This window comes from Colletotrichum truncatum, assembly GCF_014235925.2.
Source record: "Colletotrichum truncatum strain CMES1059 chromosome Unknown Contig_0011, whole genome shotgun sequence".
NCBI classification, from domain to species: Eukaryota; Fungi; Ascomycota; class Sordariomycetes; order Glomerellales; family Glomerellaceae; genus Colletotrichum; species Colletotrichum truncatum.
The window spans coordinates 811,529-831,267 of record NW_027222408.1 but is presented as its reverse complement, the minus strand read 5'-3'; the positions used below and the strand labels follow the sequence as shown (position 1 = coordinate 831,267).

Here is a 19,739-nt window from a genome sequence, read left to right as displayed (position 1 = left end):
ACTTAAGTATAGCTAATACGAAAGGAATTACGAAGACCTTTAAAAGCTATAGTTAGTAGTATTAGATATAACTATAAGCTAACCTTAATAAACTTTTTAATAAGTAAGACTATTAAATTAATAATAATATACGAAACCGTTATAAGCCAAGGTTATTCTTTTAAAAACGGAAGTATAAGTTATAAAAACCTTATTAGAAGGAACGTAATTTATACTAAGCTAGGGATAAAATCCTTAATAGTAATATATACCCCCCGGTATAAGAAGATACCTTCCCCCTTAAGGGTAGATACTATACTTAATAGTAATAGGATTTCTATCCTTCTAGACTTTACTACCCCCTTAAATATAGTAGTAGTTCGAAGCAATGCTAATAAACGCGTTTAGAAGGCTATTAAGCATAGTAACGCCGGGATCGGAACTACTAAACCTAGGGAAGAGATTCGTAGCTATAACGAATATTTAGTAACGATATAAAGTATTCTAGCCTAACGCTAATAGTAAGTATAATAAAAAGCTTATATTTTATAACTAAAAGATATTATACTACTAAGACGTAGACTTATAGCTTTCGGCGATCGAAGCTAAGATCGTTAATCCTTACGCTCGAGACGAGGTCTTTAGAAAATAGTAAAGCCTACTTAAAAGCAAAATACTTAGCTAGTAAGAATATTACTTTAGGCTTATAAAAAAGAATTAGTATAAAGCCTAGGGATAGTTCGGCTTATAGAAAAGACTAAAAGCTTAATTTAAACTAACCTAGATAAAAGCAATCTAATAAATAGTATCTAATAAGTTTACTATAGAAAAGATCGGTAGTAATAAAGATATCCGATTATTTAGCTAAGACTACTTTAAATATAGCAAAGCATAGTTAGGATTATTAACGCCTTAGTAGTAACTACTTACGATATTTTATAACGCTTTAAACCTATCTTTATAACGATTTTTCTATAAACTAATACTTAATAATATAGTTAAAAGCTATCTTAGACTTACTAAGGAAAAATATAAAGTTATTCGAAGATACTTATAAACCCTAATTAAAGTTCTTTATATAACCGCCCTAGATAGTAAGGATAATACTTTATAAGGAAGACTATACTTAGCTTAGAATAATAAAAACTAAGAGAAACGCGATTTTCCCTAGCTATAACATAACTAGCCTTAATAATAATAAAAGAAAACGTAACTTAACTAGAAATAATAAAACTAAAAAGATTATAAACCTTAAAACATATAATAGAATTTCCTAAACTTAAGGCAATTCGCTTAGTATAACCGTCTAGGTTAACTACTTAATAACGCTAAGTTCGTATAAAAAAACAAATTAAATAAGGATATAATTAATTACCTTATCGATTATAAGTATATCTTCGAAGACATCGTAAAAGTCTTAGTAGTATAATTATAAAAAGAAAAGGTAGCTTATATAGGATAGACTAATAACATTGCCTTCCGCGCCTATAAGGCGACTATTCCTAAGGTAGAGATCCCTCCCTTATCTCCTTAAATATAAAAGGAAGTAATAATAGTTACGATAGTATATTAAACAAAGCCTTAGATGAAGCTATATAGCGACTTTGCTAGAATAACTATAAAAAACTACGAAATTAAAAAGTTACTAAAGTTAGTATTAAGCTAAATTATCGACGCTTAGACGAAACCAAATAAACATAGCATACCTTTAAAAAGAATATACCTTTAACTCTATATTAAAGCCGACGATAATAGCAAACTAGACAAGGTATATATCGACATAAAAGCCTTAACTATATTAGTTAAAAAGTCTTAGGTTATACGATTTGCTTGCAAATCGTCTTTTTAAGCGATCGAACTAAGGAAAATAAACGTTATAGATTCTACCTTCTAGGTTATAGAAAAAGTAATATTTAACTTTTATATCCTTAGTAAAATAAGTAAGATAGACGTAAATATATACGTTATTATTATAATAAAGGTTATTAATATGCTTAAAGTAAACCTATTACTTAGTACCCCCTTTTATAAGGAATATAGTCTTATCGTAGACTTTAATAAGTCTATTATTAAGTTTCGATCTATATTTAATATAGAAGCGTTTATTAAGTATTAATAGTAGACGCTACCTACTAAGCATATAGAAAACGCTTACGTAGTAATAATTCTACGGAAAAGTTAAGTCTTTATCTTAGGATAATATAGCCTTCTACTAAGAGATAATAATAATAGGAGCAAAACCTAATACTTCTACTTAATATATAAAGGAGTAATCTATAGTATAGTAGATCTTATAACCTTAGTACTATTTCTTATCTATAATAAAAGAAATTTAGAAATATAAATCCTTAAAAGCTACCGTATCGGTTACCTTACGAAATAACTACTAAGGGATATAAGTATCTTACTTAGCAACCTTAAAGCTAAAAATAAGTAAGATAACGTAATATTTAATATAACTAATAAGGAAAATATTTTAAAAAGAAGTACTAAACTATAGATAGACGAGATATTAAACTATAGAATCTCTAAACTAGACGATATATTAGTAATTCTTAGTAAGCATAGCGTTAAGATATATAACTTTGATAAGGAATTTATATAATAACTATAGAAAATCCTTGATAAGTATATTATTTATTATAATAAAGGTATAATACTACTCCTTAACGAAGAATATATACGAATCGACTTTATCGATAGATAATAAAACTAAAAAACTAATATAAAGGTTTATCTACTCGGTTTCGAAGACTTTATAATTTTAGATAAAACCTACGGCTAACTTTATACCGAAGGAAAGATAGATTAAGCTAATAGTAAGCTAATCCCGATTGCTTATCTTCTTTTTATTATATAGCGATAAATAAAGACTATAAGAAAACCTAGAATAGTTATAGACTTACGCTTACTTAACCGTCTAGTAGTCTTAGACATTTACCCCTTACTAAACTAAAACGATATTATAAACGCGATTCGTAGTAAGAAAAGAATTACTTTCTTCGACGTTATTAAGTTTTTTTACTAATTACCTATCTACTCGAAGTATTATAATAAGATAGTAGTAATAAGTCTTTATAGTATCGAGATCTTAAATATAATACTTATAAGATTTAAAAACTTACTAGCTTACGCTTAACGATTTATAAATCGTATCTTCTAAGACTATAAATACTTCGTTCGTATATATATCGACGATATTATAATCTTTAGTAATACCGACGAAAACTACTTTAAGTATATTAAAATAGTCTTTAATATAATTAATAATAACAAGCTTAATATAATAGCGAAAAAGTTATTTACTAATTTCCTTTTTATAAAACTTCTTAGCTATATCATAGACGGATAAAAGATATATAGAACGGATAATCGAATCGCTATATTTAAAAATCTTAAGTTCTTAAAAAACCTTAACGATCTCAAGAAATACCTCGGAATAGTAAGATAGCTTTAAAAAGATATTCTATAGTACGACGTAATTATAACCCCCCTTAACGAAAAGAAAACTAAGCTAACTACGATCTTATATAAGGAAGACTAGTTGCTAATAAGCCTTAATAAGGCTATAAGAACTAAACGGTTTTAATATACGACTTTTAAGCTAACGCTAGAAGAAATAGAAGTATAAGAAATATTATAAAAGAATCTTTATAACTAAGTTATAAGATACTATTATAACTTAGAAAAACCCTTATTCTTTAAGATCGATACTTATAAGGGAGGATTTAGGCTTATAATATTCTAGATAGATATTACCTAGGACGGTATAGGAATTCTTAGAAAAGATATCTTATAAAAGTATATCTAACTAATACTATTTCTCTTAAATATAATATCCTTAATAGAGAAGTAATACTTTATAACCGAGGCGGAGGTAGTAGTAGTAATATAAGTAGTAAGGAAACTTAGGAAATTAATATAATTAAATAGGAACTTAATATAGATCTTTATAAACTATATAGCTATAAAAAGAATTCTTACCTATATATCGTTAAGAACGATAGACTTTAATAAAGTAAACCTTTAGTTAGCTAACGCTACTAACTACTTTTCTTAATTTAACCTTAATATTACTTACGTCTTAAGGAAACTTAACGTTATACCTAACGCCTTCTCGCGTCTACTATTATTAATAGTAATAAGTAAAGTAAACCTATTTAAAGAAAGTAATATACTTATATATTTATAACGATAAGAATATTATAGCTTTTAACTTAGAAGATAATAAACGGTTAAGAAAACTAGGAGGGTTTACGATTAGGATAAGTAAAGACTTTATTAAAACTATTATTAAAAATTATAAAGCCGACCTAAAGTATAGAAAACTAATCTAGCAACTTAAGAGATAATAAGAAAGTAGCGATAAGTAGTAGTTACTTAAGGAGGTAGATAACGAGGAAAATCGCGCTTAGAACGAAAAGCATATACTAATTCGTCGTTAAATCTCCCTATAGTAACTATTAAAGATAGGCTTTTTATTCTACTATATATATAATAAGATAAAAAGGCTATATATCTTATATAAAGCCGTCGTAAAAGTTTTTAGCCTTGCTTATAATTAAAAGCATTATTTCGGTATAGACTATATACTAGCAAAGCTAGCTAGCTTCTAGATATAAAATAAGCAATCGGTAGTAAAGCAATATATTACTTACTATTTAAGATATAAGGAAAACTAAGTCGACTAGTAAAGACTACTAAGTATCTTATAACCGATTCTAATCGTAGGAATCCCTTTCGATACCGTAATAATCGACTTTATTACCGATTTACTAAAAGTAGAAGTATAAGGGAGTCTATAGGTATTACCTAGATTTAAATAGTTTAATATGCTTACGCTTATAATAGATAAATTCTTAAAGAAAGTTATATTTCTACTAGGCTATACTATATATAAAGCTAAAAAGTAAGTAATAGTCTTTATTAAGGCTTTCTAACTAGCTAACTAAGGACTTTTACATCGTATTATTAACGATAGAAACCTTAAGTTTATCTTAGCCGTCTAGACCGTAATATTCCGTATTCTTAAAGTAAAACTACTTTTATCAATAGCTTATTACTTATAAACTAACGGCTAAAGTAAGAAAATAAACTAAATAGTAGAAATTACGATCTAATTCTAGCTTTTAAAATACTTAGAAACCTTATAGCTAGAGATTCTCTTAGCGTTATAATATAACCTTAATAACTTATATACCGTAACGATCGGGAGATCTCTTAATAAGGTTATATACGGATTTAAGCCTCGAAGTATTCTTAACGTTATCGTAGAAAAAAACGCTTTAACTAAGTCTATCGACGTTATAAAAAAGATATACTAAGACGAGGTAGTAGCTTTAATCGATATAGTAAACTTACTAAGAAAGGAATACTATAATAAAAAGTATTTAGATATTAGATTCTCCGTTAGTAATAAGGTTTAGATAAGACTAAGGAAAGGCTTTTACTTACCTAGCTAACGCTATAATAAGTAGATATTACGACGTATAAGCTTTTTTCAAATCGTTCGAATTATAAGCTTAATAGCTTATAAAGTCGACTTCCTAGCCTATTAGCAAATTTTTCTAATCTTATCGGTAGTATAGCTATATAAGCTAGCCTAAGGAGATAACCTATTTAATCGTAAATAATAGCTACCTTAACTTATTAAAGTTAATAATAGCGAAGAATAAGAAATCGACTATATCGTAAGCTATAAAATTAATTAAAGAAAACGTAAGCTAAAGATCGAATATCTTATTTATTAAAGGGAATTGATAGGGACGCATCACGAATTGATAGGGACGCATCATCCTTAGGGACGCATCACATTCTAAGGTTGTGATTGGCTAGAAATTTTGGTGACCCACAGGTACAAGTCGGCGAAGGCGGTGAGGCCAGCGTTGCTAACGCCCCACCTTTTCACAGCCATAAGAGGCCTGCCTCCGTTTCATAGACATAAAGCCGGCCCGCCCTACTAGCCTACGTTTCTTGGCTATTCCTCCCATTTGAGATTTGCAAAACCATCTAAACGACCGCTTTTGCAAATCTCAAATGGTAGGTCTTTTTCTTCCCTTCTAAGGAGGAATTGGGTTTTATCAAACTAAACTGAAACGGCTTTTATAAATCTCAATTGATTTCTACTTCTATTTCCTCTTATATAATAATAAAGAATGCCCCCCCTACCCTCAACGTTTGAGACTCTCATCACTACTACTAAGTAGTTCCCATTGACTCCTCGTCCTACGGATGCTTGCCTGTAATCTTCTTCCATTCGAACGAAGGCCAGTTGATCGGCCAGTACTAAGAGTAGTTACTTGGCTTCGTGTCTGCCGCTGGGAAGAGGTTGGCGCCTGGCTACTGGCTGTCTCTTGTGTAAGCCTTGCTAAGGTGGTCCTATTACGGCTTCCTGGTGGTCTGCCACGCCTGCGCCCTGCTGCTAATTGGCTAGGTTGTTGACTTTGTAGTTGGCTGTGTGATTGTCTAGCTAGCTGGTTGCTTGATTGGGTGCTATCCCTTAATGATAGGGATGATGGGACTGGCTGCATTGAGTTCTTAGGTCTGCCACGGAGGTTTCCTGCAATCTTCGGATCAAGGATCCGTCGATATGGATCCTGGGAAGAAGACTCCCGCAGCCGCCATCGTGGGTGAACCTCATCCTTCATAAACTGTACCCCATCTACAAGTTTAGAGTAGATCTTATGGCAGCATGGGATACCATACTCTATAGAGACAGTACAGTCCTCTGTGCAGTCTCTAAGAGGCGCTGGAAATGGATTTCTACCTGTTGGTAGAGCCTTCTTTGCCAGACGGTATTGCTTCGTAATCAAACCAAGACACTGCGATGAGAGTATTGTTCGAAGCTCCCCAAGGTACTCAGATCTGTTCCCTATAAACTCACGGCTTGTGAGGATCTCATCCTGTGCACAAGCTTGCTTGAAGCGAACCTCTTGATCCTTAAGCATATCCTGCATCACATTAACTAAGTGATATAGGTGGCTAAGTCCATTAAGAAGATAGCCCTTGATGTTGTTGTTGCTTGATTCCGTCCCTGAGGTTACACGGATGCCGAAGTTTCGGTACTGGCGAATAGAATAACGTGCCCACTGCTCCCTTAGTGGTAGATATATTCCATGCAGGTAGTTCAGAATAGGCCGTTGGTCCTTAAACTCTTTGCAAAGGTTTGCCCATGCTTTCCTAAAGGCATCCTCTGTCTCAGCAAATAGAACCAACTTCCACATTATAAGAATGTTACGACCCGTTAGATACACCTAACAGGACCCACTCGGTTGGGCGGTTATGACAGGACTTTGTATGCAGGGCCACGGGAACAAAAGGTAACCTCTCGGAACGGAAGAACTATAGAACGGAACAAGTCACGTGATGAATCATTCTAGGTCAGAATGATCCAAGAAGAGTTGGGGGCCAACGGATCATGTTCGATCAATATGATCTCCAACGACTACAGACAATACGTGTAGATAGACTCCTATATAGACCAGGACTTGAGTACCTGCTCAAGCCCTCTAGATAGTTCTTCAGCAATCAACTTGTGATTCATCCTCGAATGACTTTCAGCTTACCTCTCAGTATTGTGAATACTAAGAACCTCGTTACCATAGTGTAAGACTGATCACCTTACCCTAACCCTACGATCTACCAGAACGACCTCTACGAACCAGTGTTAGTCTCTTACTGCACCTTCTGTTAGCAGAACCCTACTGTCAGATAGCTGGCCGTAACAAAGAACCCCCCGGTAGCTATGTGGCGTAGCCCCATCTACTGAAGTATGGATATAGGCATGGTCCTCATCGCTAAGTTCGGTAACTGGTTGTGGAGCTAGATCGTCTTCTTCAGACCCACTACTACTAGAATAGCTCTGAAGCCACTTCTGCTTGGCTTTAAGCATAACGTTTGAGTTGATATGGTGAATACAAAGCTGTTGTTGCACATTCGGAAAGTATTCGTTAAGAGCTGCCTTCATCTGTCTGTCGTAGTCGGTGATAATAACATCTGGTTGGCGAATAGAGTTCTGATTAATGAGTTGTAAGATACTCTGCGATAAGAACTGGAACCCCTCTAGTCTCTCATTATCAATGAGACCAAATGCTGCATTGAATACCGATCCAAGACATGTTTGCCCTGTAGCTTGGAAGAGTGGAAGCTTGAAGCGATTGGTGTTATAGGTGTTGTCAAAGCTGATAACCTCGGGGAACCGCTTCCACATCCGGAGAGAGTATGGAAACGTCCAGACAAGCCCAACAAGCCGATTCGGCTCATCATCCGCCTACTTCACAATATAAGGGATCTCCCGCTCATCAAAAAGCTTGATTAGAGCTGCAGTTGGTGTATACCCATTAAGCTTTTCGCGATTGATTCGGGCTCTAGCGTTATAGATATCCCGCTGGGTGAAAACAGATTCAGGAAACTGCTCCTGAATAATAGCACCTACGTCGCGTGCCCGAATACCAACCCGCCGACTAGTAGTCTCAACTGCATCCTTAATAGGCTCAGTCAACCTCCTATAGGCTGGGTGTGCAGATGATGCTAAGCTAGGGATATGATTATGCTGGCTGTGTATTGGGTTGGAATGCTGACGTAAAAGCCATTTCCCCTCCTCTATTGCTTCAGCAATAATTTGCCATTGGCAATCACACTTCCGAGATGCGCGGGCTCGGATGCCAGCACCTCTACCTCGCTTTGGTAGCCCAAATCGATCGCAACGAAGTGTATAGCGAATTATACGTCCTTTACGATAGCATCTATTATACTTTGCAATCCCAAATCCATGCTCTTTTGCAAATTTATTAACTCGGTCGAGGAGGGTTTCAATTGTTGCTTCTGGTTCGCCAGGGATCGGTGGGTTTGGAATAGTTTCGGGGGTAGGTGATTTCGACCTTTCGCTTGTAGTAAGGAATAAAGTACTTGGAGAAGATGGTATCGCTATCACTTCTGGGCTTTGTCGGGGAGGTGAATAAGGTGGAGGAGGAGGAGACTCGCCGATTGAGGATATGTCTGAAGGGTGTGGTGAGTAGCCCCAAGCCTCACGATATCGACGAACGCGTTCACATTGTTGGAGGAGAGCACGCGTAAGACGTCGGTTTGTCCCAACAACCTCTTGAATGAGGCTTAGAACAGTAGAGAACTGATCTGAAGTGGGTTGTAAGGGTTGATTTTCAGGTTGTAATACTAATTGGCTTTCTTTTGGTTGACGTTCAGGTAAAATTGTACGCTGCATACGTATTGTCCCCTTTGGAAAGGAACATAGAAGATATAATTCATCTCCCTGGGGGTTGTAGCTTGTGTCGGAATCTTGCTGTAATTGTTCAGGTGGAATCTCAGAGATTAGGTCAGGTTGACCCTCACGATCGCCAGCCCCATAGAATTGACTGATAGTGGCATCACTACTAACTGAGATAGCACGGCGTTGGCGCTTGGGAGAAGGCAATTGATTGTATATACTAGAGCTGCTGGGTCGGCGACGCGATTGGGGCCTTGATTGACTTGTAGAGGTAGACATCTTGACGTTGTAAAGGAGAATAAATTGAATATGTCTAATGCGCTTTCGTAGTTATGAAGGGATGGGCTAAGAAGATAAGAAAGATACTTCATTAGATGATGGCAGAATTCGGATGCACTAACAATAAAATTTTGAGCCAATCACAACCTTAGAATGTGATGCGTCCCTAAGGATGATGCGTCCCTATCAATTCGTGATGCGTCCCTATCAATTCCCTTATTAAAAAGGATTTACTATAAGGTTTAATACTTAGGAGCTTTATAAATCGCTTAAGACTAACGTAGTAAAGCTTATTAATAAGTATAAGGCAAGATATCCTATCGACGCGGAGGTTATACTAACCTACTACTTTAAGTAACGCTAATAACGAAATAACTAAAATAATATCGCTATTTTATAATAAAATAACTAATTCCTAATAAAGTAATATTAATAAGATTATTCCCTTTATTAATATAATAGAATTTTATATAAAATACTTATTTTTTCCTTTTATAAGTATTTACTTTATAAGTAGCAAAAAACTCTACCTTTTTACTTTTACTATTATTATTATAAAAGTAAACTTTTCCTACTATATAAATCCTACTTCTACTTATATAATAGAAAATTAATAAATCTTTTACTTTATAATATATTATAAACCTTTTCTATTCTTATTAAGACTTTTAACTTACTATTACTATACGTCTTAATTACGAGATTCGATATTAAGAATACGAAGATATCTTCTTAATATACTTATTAAGATATTAACGAGATCGCCGAAACCCTTACTAGCTTTATTATAACCCTTAGAAGTAATATAGGTAATAACAAGACCTAGACTAATAATAAAAACCTTAGAAATAATTTCGGCTTAGTTAATAAGGAACTTTACGTCGTTAGTAAAAGCGTTACTAAGGAAATTACTATAGCTATTATTAAATATATTAATAACTAGTAGGATACTATTATATTCAATACTAATAAGGTTAATAAGGCTTATAAAGCCTATACTAAACTTACCAAAACGGTTAAGGAAGACTAGCCTAAGAAGACTAGCAAAAGCAAGACTAAGACTAAGGCTAAGAAAAGTAACTCTAAGCTAGTTAATAAATCTAGTAAGGAGGAGGAGTCTAACGCCTTAGCTATCGAAGCTACTCCTACCTCTAAGGCTAAGAAGGCTAAGGCTAGTAAGAAGTCTAGTACCTTTAAGAAGAAGAAGTATATTATTACTAAGGTTAATAATACTTAGGTTTAAGACGCTAAAAAGTATACCTAGGACGCGTTCGCTTTCTACCTAGACGATATATTACTTAAGGAGATTAAGGCTTATCTTAATAACTTTACTAGCCTAGCTACCTTTTCTTCTAACCTATTTATTTATCGCGTTTAGGATGCTTATAAATACGCTTATACCGCGTATAATAATAACGCTTTATATATAAAATACTTACTATCCTATGCTTAGGTTTTTATAACTATTTTTTATATTAACGATAGTTAGGTTAATAATACTATCGTAAGCTACCTTATTATTATTTACTAAGCTAACCTCTTCTTAGTTCCTCTACTTATAAATAACGTACATGATAAGCGAGTGAGACAGACAAGCGAGTGAGACAGTAAACCGCGACCGTCGCACCTTGACGCGACCGGCACCTTTTCCTCTATAATAAATCATAGAATCAGCTAGTATTGAAAGAAGGTTACAAATTGCCCTTCAAGCAATGAGAAATGACCCAAAACTTAGTGCTCGGGCCGCAGGTACACTCTATACAGTCAGTCACGCAACATTAAGCCGGCGACTAAAGGGAATAGTCTCACGACGCGACAGCATGCCTAATTCACGGAATTTATCAGATTTAGAAGAGAAGACAATAGTTGAGTATATTCTCGACCTAGATGCGCGATCATTTCCTCCCCGGCTGAGTGGTGTGGAAGAAATGGCCAATCGACTTCTCGCAGAGCGCGACGCGCCTCCAGTTGGGAAGCGCTGGGCTTCTAATTTCGTCAAGCGACAACCACAGCTTAGGACGCGTTTCTTTCGCAAGTATGACTATAAGAGAGCTCAATGCGAAGATCCAGAGGTGATTCGTGGCTGGTTTTCGCTTGTGAAGAATACAATTGCGAAGTATGGTATTGCTGATGCTGATATCTACAACTTTGATGAGACCGGCTTTATGATGGGCGTTATTGCTTCTGGAATGGTTGTTACAAGTGCTGAAAGGCGTTCAAATACGAAGATGACACAGCCTGGCAATAGGGAATGGGTTACAGTTATCCAGGCTATTAATTCCCAAGGGGAGAGCATCCCGCCATACATCATCGTTGCAGGCCAGTATCACCTCTCAAGCTGGTATACAGAAACCTCTCTTCCGGGCGATTGGGCTATTGCAACGTCTGAAAATGGATGGACAACAAACGAGAGAGGTATTGACTGGATCAGACACTTCGACATTTATACAAAACCACGTACGTCTGGGAAATATCGCCTCCTCGTTGTTGATGGTCATGAAAGTCACTACTCCGCAGCCTTCGAGCTCTTTTGTCAAGAAAACAACATTATTACACTGTGCATGCCGGCTCACTCGTCTCATCTACTTCAACCCTTAGATGTTGGTTGTTTTCAGCCGTTAAAGAATGCCTACGGTCGGCAAATTGAGAATAAGATGCGGCGAGGCACAACCCATATCTCGAAGGAAGATTTCTTTGCAGCATTTCACGAAGCTTTTAAGCAGTCTTTTACGAGGAAAAATATCCAGGGAGGTTTCCGAGGAGCTGGACTTGTCCCTTTGAATGCAGAAAGTGTTCTCTCAAAGCTGGATGTAAAGTTCCGAACGCCAACGCCTGAGGAGGGGGTCCCTCAGACACCAGACCCTTGGATCTCTAGGACGCCGAGCAACCCAAGCGAAGCAAGATCACAGTCTACTTTTATTAAGAGTCGAATCTCACGCCACCGAAGCAGCTCTCCAGCATCAATTTATAGTGCTGTGAGTAAGCTAGCCAGAGGGACAGAAGGACTAGGGCATCGGGTAGCATTACTAGAGTCAGAGGTTCAAATCCTTCGAGAGGAGAATGCAATATTAAGTCGGCGTCGAAGGGCTAAGAAAACACGTCTATAGAAAGGAGGAAGTCTTACTATATCTACTGGAGAGGATATACAGTCGCAAAGAGAGGCAGACACGCAACTACAAGAGGAAACGCGACGGAGTAGTGGTCGCAAAGTGAGGTCTGAGACGACTCATCGTCGGTGTGGCGTATGCGGGAATACAGGCCACAACGCGAGAACATGTCAATTTATTGAGGAAACATCCGAAGAACAGGAATCCGAGTAGTATTAATCAATCTAAGATTTCTTGTTATAGATTTCGATATTATTGTCGCGAAGGTCTGGTTTACTGTCTCACTCGCTTGTCTGTCTCACTCGCTTATCATGTACGTTAAGTATTTCTTTATATATTGTTATAGTTCTATTAGATATAATAGTAGGGATATTATAGTTATGGGGCTGCTAGTATAGCTGCTTGTCACAGTTCTTCCTGCTAGCGCGTGGCTATAATAAGCAGAGGTCGGAACTATAATAAGAATAGAGATGTAAATAGAATAGTATAGAAGTTAAATAAATAGTTATAAGGTAATAAATAATAATGAATTAATAAACATAGGTATAAGTAGTTAGTATTTTATTAAGTTGACCTATTAACGATGATGCTGTTGAGGGTGTCTCTTATATAAGTATAGCTAGCACGTGAGATATTATATACTCCTAATAACTATTTAATAGAACTATAATAAGTACCCCTCTTAAAAAAAGATAATCATCCTAATTAATAGTAAAATAAAAACTAATTATATAAATTTATTCTTTTTATTACCTATTTATTATAAAGAATTATAACCTTAATAATAAAATCCTATCCTAATTATAGTCTAGTATGTTATTAAAGTAGCTTTACTTAGCTAGGCTTGTAATGTTCTTAGTAGCAACGCGCTTATTACCTTTTTATAACTTAGTAATAACTTTATATAGTTTTATAATCTTATTATAGAGGATTATAATTTTATTATCCTTAGTAATAATAATATAATTAACCTCTATAGTAATTATATCCTTATTAATAGTAGTTACTTTAAGTACTTTAAAGTAATTATTAATACTTATAATATTAATAATAGACTAAGCTTTCTTATTAAGTTTATTAAGGTAAGGGATAATCTTTTTATTAATACTATTAATAATTTTCTTTATATTCTTAATAACTATCTTATTTATTTTATAAATATTACTTTTAAAAGTCTAAAGTACTTTTTTATATTCTTAAGTTACTTATAAGTAATTATATTAGTAATAGTTATATAGTTAATATTTATAAGTAAGAAAACTAAGAGGAGGTTAACTTAATAAATAATAATAAAGTAGTTTATAATAATATTATTAACTTAACTATTACTAATATAAAAGATAGTTATAAGAACCTAAGTATAGAATAGTAAGTACTTTATATATAAGGTATTGTTATTATATATAGTATAGGTATGTTTATAAGTATCTTAAATATAATAAATAAATAAGTTAGAAGAGGGAGTAGCTAAGTTAATAAAGTTATTAAGGTAAGCTTTAATCTCCTTAAGAAGTATATTATCTAAGTAGAAAGTAAATATATCCTAGGTATGCTTTTTAGTATCTTAAACCTAAGTACTATTAACCTTAGTAGTAATATACTTCTTTTTCTTAAGAGTATTAGACTTCTTACTAGTCTTAGTATTATAGTTCTTCCTATTAGTACGTAGCTATAATAAGTAGAGGTTAGAACCGTAATAAGAATAGAGATATAAATAGAATAGTATAGAAGTTAAACAAACGGTTATAAGGTAATAAATAATGATAAATTAATAAACGTAAGTATAAGTAGTTAGTCTTTTATTAAGTTAGCCTACTAACGATAATACTTTCGAAGGCGTTTCTTATATAGGTATAGCTAGTATGTAAGATATTATATACCTTTAATAACTATTTATAAAACTATAATAAGTACCTTTTTCGAAAAAAGGCGATCGTCTCGATTGATAGTAAAATAAAAACTAATTATATGAATTTATCCTTTCTATTTCCTATCTATCGCGAAGAATTATAACCTTAACGATAAAATCCTATCCTAATCGCGGTTTAGTATATTACTAAAGCAGCTTTGCTTAGCCGGGCTTGTAATGCTTTCGGTAGCGACGCGCTTGTCGCCTTTCTATAGCTTAGCAACGGCTTCGCGCAGTTCTACGATCTTACCGCGGAGGATTATAATTTTATTATCCTTAGTAGTAATAACGTAGTTAACCTCCGTAGCGATTATATCCTTGCTAACAGCCGTCGCTTCGAATACTTCGAGGCGATTATTAACGTTTACGACGTCGATAGTAGACTAGGCTTTCTTGTTAAGTTTATTAAGGCGAGGGATAATCTCTTTATTAACGCTATTAACGATTTTCTTTATATTCTTAGTAACTATCTTATTTATTTTATAAACGTTACTTTCGAAAGTCTAAAACGCTTTTTCTATATTCTTAAGTTACTTATAAGTAGTTATATCGGTAATAGTTATATAGCTAATAACGTACATGATAAGCGAGTGAGACAGACAAGCGAGTGAGACAGTAAACCAGACCTTCGCGACAATAATATCGAAATCTATAACAAGAAATCTTAGATTGATTAATACTACTCGGATTCCTGTTCTTCGGATGTTTCCTCAATAAATTGACATGTTCTCGCGTTGTGGCCTGTATTCCCGCATACGCCACACCGACGATGAGTCGTCTCAGACCTCACTTTGCGACCACTACTCCGTCGCGTTTCCTCTTGTAGTTGCGTGTCTGCCTCTCTTTGCGACTGTATATCCTCTCCAGTAGATATAGTAAGACTTCCTCCTTTCTGTAGACGTGTTTTCTTAGCCCTTCGACGCCGACTTAATATTGCATTCTCCTCTCGAAGGATTTGAACCTCTGACTCTAGTAATGCTACCCGATGCCCTAGTCCTTCTGTCCCTCTGGCTAGCTTACTCACAGCACTATAAATTGATGCTGGAGAGCTGCTTCGGTGGCGTGAGATTCGACTCTTAATAAAAGTAGACTGTGATCTTGCTTCGCTTGGGTTGCTCGGCGTCCTAGAGATCCAAGGGTCTGGTGTCTGAGGGACCCCCTCCTCAGGCGTTGGCGTTCGGAACTTTACATCCAGCTTTGAGAGAACACTTTCTGCATTCAAAGGGACAAGTCCAGCTCCTCGGAAACCTCCCTGGATATTTTTCCTCGTAAAAGACTGCTTAAAAGCTTCGTGAAATGCTGCAAAGAAATCTTCCTTCGAGATATGGGTTGTGCCTCGCCGCATCTTATTCTCAATTTGCCGACCGTAGGCATTCTTTAACGGCTGAAAACAACCAACATCTAAGGGTTGAAGTAGATGAGACGAGTGAGCCGGCATGCACAGTGTAATAATGTTGTTTTCTTGACAAAAGAGCTCGAAGGCTGCGGAGTAGTGACTTTCATGACCATCAACAACGAGGAGGCGATATTTCCCAGACGTACGTGGTTTTGTATAAATGTCGAAGTGTCTGATCCAGTCAATACCTCTCTCGTTTGTTGTCCATCCATTTTCAGACGTTGCAATAGCCCAATCGCCCGGAAGAGAGGTTTCTGTATACCAGCTTGAGAGGTGATACTGGCCTGCAACGATGATGTATGGCGGGATGCTCTCCCCTTGGGAATTAATAGCCTGGATAACTGTAACCCATTCCCTATTGCCAGGCTGTGTCATCTTCGTATTTGAACGCCTTTCAGCACTTGTAACAACCATTCCAGAAGCAATAACGCCCATCATAAAGCCGGTCTCATCAAAGTTGTAGATATCAGCATCAGCAATACCATACTTCGCAATTGTATTCTTCACAAGCGAAAACCAGCCACGAATCACCTCTGGATCTTCGCATTGAGCTCTCTTATAGTCATACTTGCGAAAGAAACGCGTCCTAAGCTGTGGTTGTCGCTTGACGAAATTAGAAGCCCAGCGCTTCCCAACTGGAGGCGCGTCGCGCTCTGCGAGAAGTCGATTGGCCATTTCTTCCACACCACTCAGCCGGGGAGGAAATGATCGCGCATCTAGGTCGAGAATATACTCAACTATTGTCTTCTCTTCTAAATCTGATAAATTCCGTGAATTAGGCATGCTGTCGCGTCGTGAGACTATTCCCTTTAGTCGCCGGCTTAATGTTGCGTGACTGACTGTATAGAGTGTACCTGCGGCCCGAGCACTAAGTTTTGGGTCATTTCTCATTGCTTGAAGGGCAATTTGTAACCTTCTTTCAATACTAGCTGATTCTATGATTTATTATAGAGGAAAAGGTGCCGGTCGCGTCAAGGTGCGACGGTCGCGGTTTACTGTCTCACTCGCTTGTCTGTCTCACTCGCTTATCATGTACGTTATATCCTTTTATAATATTATAAATTACTTTAATATTTATTATTATTTCCTTATAAAACTCTAGATTAGGGAATTCCTAAACTTAATAAATTATTTCTTAAGTATCTAGTTATTATAAAGTAGTAAGTATTAATTAAAAAAACTATTAAGCTTATATAGTTATAATAGTATTATACTTTACTTCTTATAAAACTATAATTTCTTATTTTTAATTACTTTATATATAAATATCTAGTTAATATATATTTAAGAGTTAAAGAAATAAATCTTAATTATTTATAATAAGTAAGTATTAGAATAACGATAATCACATGACCGTACGACAAGGCTGTCACAGGCAAAGGGGTGTATAGGTGGCATGACTAGCACCTGTAACACCTAAATGTCTGAGGAAGGGATCATGGTTTATTACCTGTCATGCACGACTCGTGTCTAGGTATGGACAGAGATATATCTGTTCGTACGGAAGGCAACATCTAGTTAGGAAAGGTAATCACGGAAAATAGAATCTTTAGTTCACCCTACATTTATGACAGTACGATCGTACAGAGAGCCCATTCAACACTGATCAGTGATTGCTTGGCAGTCACGAGTGATTGCATCGTGCGATCACAGATTAGCAAGAGTAAAGAGACAAGATCGAGGTTTTACGGCCGGGCTACCGGGTAGTCTCGTACGCAAGTACGAGGCGAGAAATTCGAAAGAATACCTAAGGGGTCACGCTAGGAAATCTCTTGTGCTAGGAGCCTTAGCCTAGTTGTTGTCGCTGCGGTGAGTCGTAACCGGACAACTAGCCTGAGAAGACGGTTTGTTATAATATCGTACGAGACAGATTCTTGTTGTCGCTGCGGTGAGTCGTAACCGGACAAGAATCCTATCGTGCAATACTTTAGCAAATAGTGTGCGCAACGGCACATTTCAACAACCATCCAACTAGATACCGTACGATACGAAACGGTTGCCAACATGACGACATCAGGAGAACCTGATATCGTACAGCAAGACCTCCTCCAGGAGGAGGAAAATGACTATGAGGTCACGTACGAAGACATGAGTGCAAAGAGTACTATTCCTATTAGTATATGGAAGAAGTCTACAGATCCGAAATACTGGGGAGACTTAGTCGATATCGAAACAGGACCTTCGGAGAAACAATTAACAACATACGTCGGCTACGTAATGATGGAAATCATACACCTAGACCCTCCACAGGAAGTACTTACTACGAAATTGTACGAGGACTTCCATCAATGGTCGCCATACCAATGGGACTTAGTTAACCGGACGTACAAAACCGAGTTCGCACGACTACTTAAACTAAAAGGCTTTCAACTACCTAAATCAAGGACGGTTTCAGAACAATTAGTCGATATAGTCTCAGACATAGCAAAAGGATTCGATTCTACGGACGACCGGGATAATTCCCAGACAAGAACATCAAGCCGTACGAACATTATTACACGCACACCGGTCCGAACCCCAGAGACAACTACACGTCAGACTTTAGCTGAACCAGCGATAGAGTCAATCGAACCTTCGTACGATACCGAACGAGCAAGCAGGAAGTCAAATACTCGAGATCAATCAAGCACACAGAATCTACCCCCAGGGGCAAGATATACCCAGGAGATCGAGAGCTTCCCACAGATACAGGATCGTACAACAAGTATCTATACAGCAAACAGTATTTACGATCTTCCACCACGACGCATAGTCCAGAATGGACCGTGCGAACCAAGCACGATTGCGGTCTTTCAGAAGGGATGGAAGAAAGAGAGGAACTATACTGGCAAACCGTACGATATCCTGTATGACAAGGCCAAGATTTTCATCAGCTTCTGCAGACGATTGCGAATAACAGAGGACCAATACCATGCCGTGTTTCCAGACATCTTAGCCGATCGTGCGGAGGAATTCTACCTCCACCATATCGGGCCAACAAAGAGGTGGGACGAGATTTACAAGATGCTAGATGCACATTTCAATACAGACATCAACCACAATCTCTACTATACAGATTGGACAACATTATCTTTCGTACGAGTTAAACGTGAGGAACCAGACAAGAAACCGATCGAGGTCCTCGAAGCATTATTTGATAAGTTATCTCTCGTACAACGAGCACTAGGTACAGGATTCCAAGGAGAAATTATGCTTCGCACGCAAGTTATCCAGGCATGCCGAGGCGTACCAGAGCTAGAGAACGCCCTCAGTAATCACAAGTCTGACCAGACATGTGAGGAGCTATTCTCTAACTTACGAGCCTCGCTACAAGTTGCAATCGATAGGAAGACAATATCGTACGACATTAACTTTGTCGATAGGCGGTATAATTCCAACCAGAGAAGCAGACATAAGCAACAACCCTACCGAAGACCTCAAGGACAGACGTACGAAAGACAAGACCAAGGGAACATATCCCAAGGAAAACCTACCCGTACGAACACAAGCAAAAGATGCTTCATCTGTAAGAAGACAGGCTGTTGGTCGACAAACCATTCTGATGAGGAACGCAAATATGCAAGAGACCAATACCTACAAGCATGTTATACACTCCACCAGGAGCCGTACGATGATTTTACAGCATATCTACAAGAAGTAGAGGGAGATAACCCTGTTGAAAATATTTCTGATGGTGACGATGATGATACTGGAGACGAGGAGGTTTCAATTTTCCTTACTTCAGCAGCATTCTTCCACCGTACGACAGGGGAAGACATTTTCTCAGCTCCAAAGACAGTAGAAGCAACTCAATTCGTACTACAAGACCCATATACATCAGTTTACCAAGGGGAACTTTGGGACACA

The 19,739-nt window shown here is 36.5% G+C and overlaps 6 protein-coding genes across 6 annotated transcripts; 2 read left to right on the top strand and 4 right to left on the bottom strand.

Annotated features, from left to right (window-relative positions):
- Window positions 1-6,149: 6,149 nt before the first annotated feature.
- On the bottom strand, window positions 6,150-7,202 carry CTRU02_214576 (mutator-like element; the record flags this gene model as incomplete). The annotated part of the gene is made up of 1 exon (XM_070206275.1): window positions 6,150-7,202. One exon carries the CDS (start codon window positions 7,200-7,202, stop codon window positions 6,150-6,152), a length of 1,053 nt encoding a protein of 350 aa, XP_070060049.1.
- A 451-nt stretch (window positions 7,203-7,653) lies between these two features.
- Window positions 7,654-8,188, bottom strand: CTRU02_214575 (uncharacterized protein; the record flags this gene model as incomplete). Its single annotated transcript, XM_070206274.1, has 2 exons — window positions 7,654-7,656; window positions 7,712-8,188. The coding sequence occupies 2 exons, from the start codon at window positions 8,186-8,188 to the stop codon at window positions 7,654-7,656; spliced, it is 480 nt and encodes a 159-aa protein (XP_070060048.1).
- Window positions 8,189-8,248: 60 nt separating this feature from the next.
- CTRU02_214574 (mutator-like element) lies at window positions 8,249-9,199 on the bottom strand (the record flags this gene model as incomplete). Its single annotated transcript, XM_070206273.1, has 2 exons — window positions 8,249-8,513; window positions 8,571-9,199. 2 exons carry the CDS (start codon window positions 9,197-9,199, stop codon window positions 8,249-8,251), a joined length of 894 nt encoding a protein of 297 aa, XP_070060047.1.
- A 1,994-nt stretch (window positions 9,200-11,193) lies between these two features.
- Window positions 11,194-12,588, top strand: CTRU02_214573 (transposase; the record flags this gene model as incomplete). Its single annotated transcript, XM_070206272.1, has 1 exon — window positions 11,194-12,588. The coding sequence occupies one exon, from the start codon at window positions 11,194-11,196 to the stop codon at window positions 12,586-12,588; it is 1,395 nt and encodes a 464-aa protein (XP_070060046.1).
- A 2,588-nt stretch (window positions 12,589-15,176) lies between these two features.
- Window positions 15,177-16,784, bottom strand: CTRU02_214572 (transposase; the record flags this gene model as incomplete). The annotated part of the gene is made up of 1 exon (XM_070206271.1): window positions 15,177-16,784. One exon carries the CDS (start codon window positions 16,782-16,784, stop codon window positions 15,177-15,179), a length of 1,608 nt encoding a protein of 535 aa, XP_070060045.1.
- Window positions 16,785-19,563: 2,779 nt separating this feature from the next.
- On the top strand, window positions 19,564-19,674 carry CTRU02_214571 (uncharacterized protein; the record flags this gene model as incomplete). The annotated part of the gene is made up of 1 exon (XM_070206270.1): window positions 19,564-19,674. The coding sequence occupies one exon, from the start codon at window positions 19,564-19,566 to the stop codon at window positions 19,672-19,674; it is 111 nt and encodes a 36-aa protein (XP_070060044.1).
- Between the last annotated feature and the right edge of the window lie 65 nt (window positions 19,675-19,739).